The sequence below is a fragment of the Podarcis filfolensis genome (genome assembly GCF_964270895.1).
Source record: "Podarcis filfolensis genome assembly, chromosome: 1".
Taxonomy (NCBI): domain Eukaryota; kingdom Metazoa; phylum Chordata; class Lepidosauria; order Squamata; family Lacertidae; genus Podarcis; species Podarcis filfolensis.
In genome coordinates this window covers 54,310,238-54,318,891 of record NC_139604.1, presented here as the reverse complement: position 1 = coordinate 54,318,891, position 8,654 = coordinate 54,310,238, and the positions used below count along the sequence as shown (strand labels likewise).

Genomic DNA, 8,654 nt, shown 5'->3' with positions numbered 1-8,654 from the left:
GACAGAGGCAGACAGGCGTTGGCTTTTACTGGCTCCTGGACTTCCTCCTCCTTTCCCCCAACAGCCCCCGCCATCCCTTGCCATTCCTTTCTTTGCGGGCAGACTCTGGCAAAGTGACCTGGCTGCTGGCAGAGGTAACATTTCTTGGCGCTCTTTCCCTCCTTCTTCCTCCCTTCACTGGGATTTGAAACTGCGCGCGCGCGCGCTGTTCCAACTTCCATCGGCTCTCCGGGCGGGAAACTTGGCTCTGGAATCTCTGGAATGCGGAAATCCCTCCAACGCTCTCCTTTCCCCTCCCGCTTCTCCAAGGCTCTTGCCTCCTGGCGCGCTCCAATGGTCAGCGCTGATTTGGTCAGCTGGTCCATAGACTCCGCCCTGGGCGCCCGGGAAAGTTCGTCTTTCACCGCCGAAGAAAGCCCCTCTTCAAATAGCATTTGAATGGGTTCCGCCGATAGGTCCCACCCCAATCTATGTATCAACATTGTAAACTCAGTCCAGTACTCACGAACCGATCGGCTCCCCTGTTTGCAAGCCATCAATTGTCTGCGCACCAGTCCCTGTTCAATCTCGCTGGAAAACATCAAATCCATGGCGCGAAAAAACTTCCTCGCGTCCTTCAGCATGTCACTATTCCCTGCCATCAGGGGCCTGACCCAGTCTCTCGCCCCTCCTTCGAGATGGCCAATCACAAACGCCACTCGCGATGCCTCATCGGGAAAGTCATTAAACTGCAGTTCAAGAGCATACTGCATCTCTGTCCTAAAGGCTTGGTAGTTCCTGGGGTCCCCCCCAAACTTCTGCACCATTCCTGGCATCTTTCTTGCTAGTGTAGCGCCTTTTGCCTTTTCTGCATCCTGCGCCCTCCTTTCTTCTAGCCTCGCCGTTTGCATTGCTAGCTGGAGTTCCAACATTCTGTACCTTTCTTCCAGAGTTGGACCTTCTCCAGCTCCTCCTGCTCCTCCGGCTCCGGCTGGGTCACTCATGATGCCTCTCTGCACAAGCTGCTTTCAGGGACTGTCCGATTGCTGTGATGGGATGATGAGCTGCTTGTGCGTAAAATCCTGATCCCTCAGAGTTTGGCTAAGTTCCCAAACCTCTGTCTGTGATGGAGCTCCTTAAGCGTGGCTCCATCAATCGCTCGTTGAATCGGACAGTGGGCGTTTACGGAACTTCTTCCAGCATAAAAGCTCCTTAACGGAAACACGTCTTCTGGACTCTCGGCGTGACAGTTTCCGCCGAGGAGTGGGTGTTCCTACGGGAGGTCCTGAAAACCCCCCACTGTTCTCGCTTGAAGTATCTCTGAGCTCTCCCTCCGACTCACTTTCCCTTGGAACTCCACTTCTCCCCCTGCTGGTCCCCTCCTCCGCTGAGTGGTCTCTCTCACCCTCCATGAGCCCTTTCACCTCCTTAGTCTCAGATGACAGTTCCCTGACACTTGCTATATTTTCCGTGAGCTTGGGATATTTTATTCTTAGAAGCAAGATGATATCTATGAACAGCTCAATTCTCTGGAAGCAAAAAAAAATTTGGATTTTATTTTGGTTTATTTTCACAGAAGTTGGGGAGGCTGACTTCTTATGACGCTTATTTTCTTATGATGCTTATTTTCACAGAAGTTGGGGAGGTTGACTTTTATGATGCTGCACAAGATCTTTCCTGCAAGTTGTGTGTGATTGCAATAAGAAATCCAGAAATGAAAATCTAAAATAATCAAATAAGCAGTTTATTTGCTTAATGTTTTTTATCTGGCACTGCAGTTGGCTTCAACTCCAAAGTGGAAAAAATCAGATTGAATTTAAGAGACACATTACCATATCAGGGCATTGAAGGAAGCGAGTTAACACTCAGTTACAATATTTTTGCATCCTCTCTTTATGGCCTCAGTCCAACAGACGTGTGGAAGACAGCTTTCCTCCTGCAGGGAAATTTACTTCTTTATTTGCCACAGTAGCCTCACAAATGAATATGGGGGACACCAGGGGAAATAACATACTGCAGAACATAGAGCCAATTCTGCATTGCTCTTAGATTCTGTTGACCCAAGTTGCAGGCACAGCAAAATTTGAATAGTCCATTCTTGTTTTAAAGGGAAAAACAATGGGAAAGGATGGGGTAACCTTAACTTAGGGGGATTGAGAAGGCTAGATGGGGGTCTCCCTTGTTGCAGTGGCATAGCAAGAAGTGGTCAGCATTTGAAGGATGTTTTAAAAATTAAAAAACAGCTATTCAGTGCACAAAAAGGTGCTGGTTTTGGCAAGTAAGTGGTGGCACTGGTTACTAGTAACATAACAGTAGCCAGTGGGAGCCAATGGCCAGCACAAGAACTTTCTACAGAAACTGAACGAAGGCTTGCAGAGGCTAGGTGTTGGAGGAGACATTATGTACATCAACTACAAGGAGACATCAACTACAAGGAAAATGTAAGCTAGAGAAATTACACCTGTAACCACTGGTGGAGGAAGAGGAGTGTGGGTGGTGCACCCCGCCCCCAGGATGCAGGCCAGCCCCACTGCCGCCTGCTCTCCACCCCCCGGTGCTGGAGCATGAAGCTCCACCACTGCCTATAACATGTGCAAGAAGATGGTGACACATTAGTAGATTTCCTCTGCCCACAGATTACATTTTGTCAGAAAGCGCTTGTAAATAATAATGACCACACTCTCCAACAGAGAGGCAAGGCAAGTTCCAGAAATAAAGTATTTCTCTCCACCTGACCCCTTTTGGTACACACCATTAAGTTAGGAGTAAGATTACCTAACTTAGTTTTGGGTTTTCTTGTACTCTAATCACTTAGGCATTTTGGCTGCTGAAGTGAACAGGAATTCTTCCTACATATACCCCTGATGTAGTAGTAAGGTACATCTTAGTGGGCAAACATAAAAGCCACTCCTAAATTACCCTTGAAAGCCATCTCTGTATTACTATATGCAGATGACGTGGTACTCCGCTCTCAAACAAAAGTGGGCCTAAAAAGATTGATGAGGGGACTCTCAGGATGTTGCCAAAAAGAACAGCTGGTTGTGCATTACAATAAAACCAAACTCATGGTGTTTTCAAGAAACAATAGGGCCCATAGATGCTATATGGATAATCAGCTGATTGAACAAGTTAAAGGCTGGATCTAGACATAGGGTGGATAAACACTATAAGTAAGTCAGAATTTAGATCATTATAACAGAAGAAATAAATCTCTGGAAAATCACGTTTTCCCGCTCTTTGGTGCTGTCTGGTGTAGCATGTTTATAGCACATTCAAATCACTGTTTCTTTACTAATGTAGCTGTGTAAAAATCTTTAAATATCTTGGTTTTGTTGGTCTTGGTCTTTCAGTCAACAGGGTCATGGGCAGCACATCAGAAATATGCAAAGAAAAAAGCTCTTCAAAGTGTCAAAACTCTGACATGCTTTTTCCATACAAAAGGTGGCAATCAAATACCTTCAGCACTTGAAGAGTTTAAAGGTAAACCCCTAGCACAGTTATTTTACGGGGCTCAGATTTGGACAGGTACTCACTTTGGAACTACAGAAACTGTTCAGTCCAAGTTCCTAAGGCATTTTTTCCCCCTCTTCCATCCTTTGTTCCAAATGCTTCATTGTGCTTAGAGGCTAGTCTTCCCTCTGTTGAATTACAGATTTGGCAAAGAATATTTAATTATTGGCTTTGGCTCAATTAAACCCCCATCAATCTGCTTTCCCTAGTATTGCAAGACCGTCATGAGAGCGCCTGGACTAAAATTGTCATCCAAAACTTTACTCCTCTGGTTTATCGCTACAACAGTTATTAACACTGGGCTTCATCAAAGCAAATAATTTATTTAGACAGTGCCTATATGACATTGAGCGACAGAATAATTTGGCCACCATAAGGAAAAATTGCCCATGGTATGATCATTTCCCACCTAGTTTTCTTGATACATTGGCACCCTGCTTGCAAAATTTAACAGTTCCAAAATACAGATGTAGAATCCCATAAACCTGATGTAGATTAACCCACCAAACCTAAGTGTAGATAAATATGCTTCCTGCAGACCAGATGGTATTCAGTGATGCAAATAAGGGCACTAAGTCAACTCAGTTGTTAGAACTCAATGTGGAACAGAGGATTGTTGTTTTTTCTTTCCTTTATTCTTTCTTTTTTGCTTTGGGGCGCTTCAGCTGAGAGCCCATGTTCATATGCACAGAAAGGTGGTCTATCAAAATCAAAAGAGGTATTGTATGTTTTGGTAGAAACTTTTATAGATAGTGTTTAAGAAAAGATGAAGTGTGGATAAAAGTTAATTTACTGCACAGTGAAATATTTTTAAATGTTGCTGTCGGTAAAATCCTGTTTTATAAAATGAAGGGAATTTAGCCACTAATTCCAATTGAGTGTGTAAATAGCAGCTCCTGTGATTCAAGAATGGAGGTAACTGGACTCCAACTCCCATTATCTCTGGCTATTGGCTCTGCTGGCTAGTGCTGATGGAAGGCCACAGGAATCTTGTAGTGCTGGTTCGTTTTGTTTTTAAGGAAGCCTGGTAGCCATCCAGGTTCAACTACCATGTTATTTTTAATTCTCTTACAGAGCAATATAGAATGAAGCAAAATGAAAGCACTGTAACAGAATTCATCCTTGCAGGATTCATGGTCCACCCTGACCTCCAAGTCCCACTCTTCTTCTTGTTCCTTATAATCTATGTAGCCACAATAATAGGCAACCTTGGGATAATCATAGTAACCAGTGTGGATGCCCAGCTCCAAACACCAATGTACTTTTTCCTGAGAAACCTCTCCATTATCGATATTGGTTATTCAACTGCCATTGCCCCCAAGATGCTGACAACATTTTTGGCAGAGAAGACAACCATTTCCTTCAAGGGATGCACAGTGCAATTCTTCTTCTTTGCCATCTTCATAACCACAGAAGGTTGCCTTCTTGCTGTGATGGCGTACGATCGCTTCACAGCCATCTGCAACCCACTGCTCTATTTTGCTATTATGTCAAGGAAGCATTGTGCCATATTGGTGGTGCTTGCATATGCTTGTGGACTTACAAGTTCAATTCTCCAGACTTCTTTTATTTTTACTTTGTCCTTCTGCAGTTCAAATATCATTAATCATTTTTTCTGTGATGTTCCCCCAATACTCAAGTTGTCCTGTTCAGACACCCATGTCACTCACACTGTGCATTTCATTATATCCACTATAATTGGGCTGACAACTTTTCTCATTGTCTTGGTCTCTTACATCGCTATTCTTTTTGCCATCCTCAGAATCAGCTCTGCTCAGGGCAGATACAAAGCCTTCTCCACCTGTGCTTCCCACTTGACCACTGTCACTATCTTCTTTGGAACCATTATCTTCATGTATATACGTCCTGGTTCTACTTTCTCAATAGATCAGGATAAAGTAGTTTCTGTGTTCTATAGTCTTGTGATCTCCTTCCTTAACCCACTTATCTATAGCCTCAGGAACAAAGATGTGAAAGATGCTTTTGGTAGGACCATAGAGAAGGCAACTTTCTTCAAGTAAAAATGACATTTTCTTTACACTAAAGAAAGATATAACAAGGTTTAGTGTGTACATAAGCTAGCCGAATGCTTTCTAACATGATGGCCAGGTTATCAAGCTACTGTGTAGCAGTAAGGTATAGTGCCTTTTGCAATTGATATATTTCATTTTAAGAGTATATTTTAGGATATGCCCTACCAATGAATCCAGTAACAGGGCTTTTAGGCTCAATAAGGGCCATATTCTGTCAGATGATAGAGAAATTATTACACACCAACTATTGCTTGATTGACAATTTGTTAGCATTAGAGGAAACAAATCACAAACATTTGGGAGAATGTTCAGGTGGTTGACCTGATGAACATTAGAAGAGTAAGAGAAGATAGGCAGAATCCTCTTAATATTTGCTGGAGTAACAAAATTTAGGAGAATGTGGAACCACAAATTGTATTGTGAGCTTTATAAAAATGTTATGATTTCTTATCTTCATGCTGTTTTTGATTGTATTTCTTGTTCCTTTGTAAAATAAGGTGAATCTTTTGTAATTACTTATTTCTGCTTTGTATCTATCAAAGGATGCATAATGTTGTGCAGTTATTCTGGATCATTGATCAACTCCTCTTTGGGAAACATTGTCACCCTTGTCGGTTCAAGGCAGTTTAAGTTCATCCAAAAAGGGGGAGGGACTCTGTTAGGAGCATCCTACTCTCGTGTAGGACCCTGGCAGAGACACAATCCCAACTGGCATGTTCTCTCCCTCCTGGTCGATCATTCGGGAGCTTCAAAAGATTTCTCCAGCCCGAACATCACAGAGATTGATGCCAAGAAGCATCAGCACACTCAGGGATCCGAAGAGTATTCCCAATTTGTGTAACAGAACCAATAGCACAGCATTTAGGCTAATCTGCGTTTATTTACATATAATACACTCGGATCATTCTGCTTTAGCTCCTTCCTCTTTCTCCTCAGACAGCAAAGAGAAAAAACAAAGGACAATAGTCCCACTTCATGGAACACAGTAACACAAACATCGTGTCTCCGTCACTTCCCACACTGTGGAATGAAAGCATACACCGTCATGTGATAAACCACAATCTCATGACTGCAAATACAGAGCAGGAATCTTAACATTTGCTGTCACTGAATAGAAACATAATCTTATTGAGTTTGTCTCTTACACATACATACTAGTTGCCATCCTCAGCCAAGGGCAGATCAAAACAGCCAAGGGCAGAAGAAAAGCCTTCTCCACCTGTGCCTCCCACCATATGGCTGTCACCACAGCTATTTTCATGTACTTAAGGCCCAGTTCAAAATATTCAGTGGAGCAAGACAAAATCATCTCTGTCTTTTACACCTTTGCAATACCTATGCTGAATCCACTCATCTACAGTCTGAGAAACAAGGAGGTAAAAAAGGCTTTCAAAAGGCTGGTTGGAGGAAAGGTGGTCCCTCAGAGAGATTAACATTCAGAACAATAAATCCAAACCTATAAATTCATTCATTATTGCAGAGTCCATATCATCATCATCATCATTATCAGCAACAAATGGTGACCAACATAGGGTGCTATTCCTATGACACTGCTCTGATTAACAATCCTCAGACGTGCAACAATTATAGTTCAGACATTTTGGGGTGTGGGATGGAGAGAGATGGATACTTGATCAGAGTCTGGGCACCAGCTTTAGTGGGTAAGTAATATGATGAGGCAACACTATCACGCCAATCAATGATCTACCTGGTGCAGTGTCTGGACTTGAATAAATGGCACATTTCCTACAACAGACAGTGTCAATGGTCCTCTTATATTCCAGATAAGGGTCAACCCATGTTGACCACTCAAACTCCATTGAACAGGGAGCCACAACCAATCCTCACTTTCACATCAGTGTGTGATGAGCATGTTTTCAAAAGAATGTGGTTCTCACTTTACATTTTGAGTATTACTCAGCAAACTGCGCACGCCCAAGAGCTCACCCTTTTAAAAACCATACTACTACAGCGGAGTGCACTGCTTGTCCCATGTGTGCGGGATCAGTTTCTTTTATTGCAATGTAAAGGTAAAGGTAAAGGTACCCCTGCCCGTACGGGCCAGTCGTGTCCGACTCTAGGGTTGTGCACTCATCTCACTTAAGAGGCCGGGGGCCAGCACTGTCCAGAGACACTTTCGGGTCACGTGGCCAGTGTGACGAAGCTGCTCTGGTGAGCCAGGACCAGCGCAGGACACGGAAACGCCGTTTACCTTCCCGCTATAAAGCGGTACCTATTTATCTACTTGCACTTAGGGGTGCTTTCGAACTGCTAGGTGGGCAGCAGCTGGGACCGAATGACGGGAGCTCACCCCGCCGCGGGGATTCGAACCGCTGACCATACGATCGGCAAGTCCTAGGCACTGAGGTTTTACCCACAGCGCCACCCGTGTCCCTTATTGCAATGTAGTTAAGCTGTTGAATAAGTGTGGCCAACCACTTTCCCTCTTGAACTTTTCCCATCTTGGCTTCTTGAAGCTAGCTGTTGGGGATTGACTGGGTGGGCACAGGACATGAATGATGCTTCACTGAGAGCAGGGAGAGTGTCGCCTTCCTTGAAAGAGGCTGTGGTGCATCCCTTCCTTTAGAAGTTCTCCCTGGACACTGAATTGCTGGATAACTATCGCCCAGTATCTAATATCCCCTTTGGGGGCAACATGCTTGAAAGCGTTCTGCCAATCTAGCTTCAGGCATGCTTGAAGGAGACAGGGTATCTGGACCCATTTCAATCTGGCTTCAGACCCTGTCGTGACATTTGTTGGAAGAGAGATGGCGGGGGAACATATGCTCCAACTTTTCTCCAATGAAAATAAGGGCAACCTGAGGAAAAGCAGACACTCTGGGATAAAATCAGAAACTGATTAAATCCAGGACTGTCCCTGGAAAATAGGGACACTTGGAAGGTCTGGGGGAATGCTGCCTTGCTCACTCTTCTTGACCTTTCCTCAGCCTTTGATACCATTGATGCATCTGTCTTCATCACTCCCAACTTTCAGTGAAAACTGAAGAAGCACATCTTAACATGTGCTTCCAGGGCAAACCCCCTTCTCCTTACAGTAATCTGTTCCAAATGTTTCTGATTTCCAAATTCTGATTTTTAGATTGTAAGCCCCTTTCAGTCCTGCTGGTCCCA

The 8,654-nt window shown here is 43.9% G+C and overlaps 1 protein-coding gene across 1 annotated transcript; it reads left to right on the top strand.

Moving 5' to 3' along the window:
- Nucleotides 1-4,574: 4,574 nt before the first annotated feature.
- Nucleotides 4,575-5,510, top strand: LOC310742892 (olfactory receptor 5AR1-like; the record flags this gene model as incomplete). Its single annotated transcript, XM_083572645.1, has 1 exon — nucleotides 4,575-5,510. The coding sequence occupies one exon, from the start codon at nucleotides 4,575-4,577 to the stop codon at nucleotides 5,508-5,510; it is 936 nt and encodes a 311-aa protein (XP_083428771.1).
- Between the last annotated feature and the right edge of the window lie 3,144 nt (nucleotides 5,511-8,654).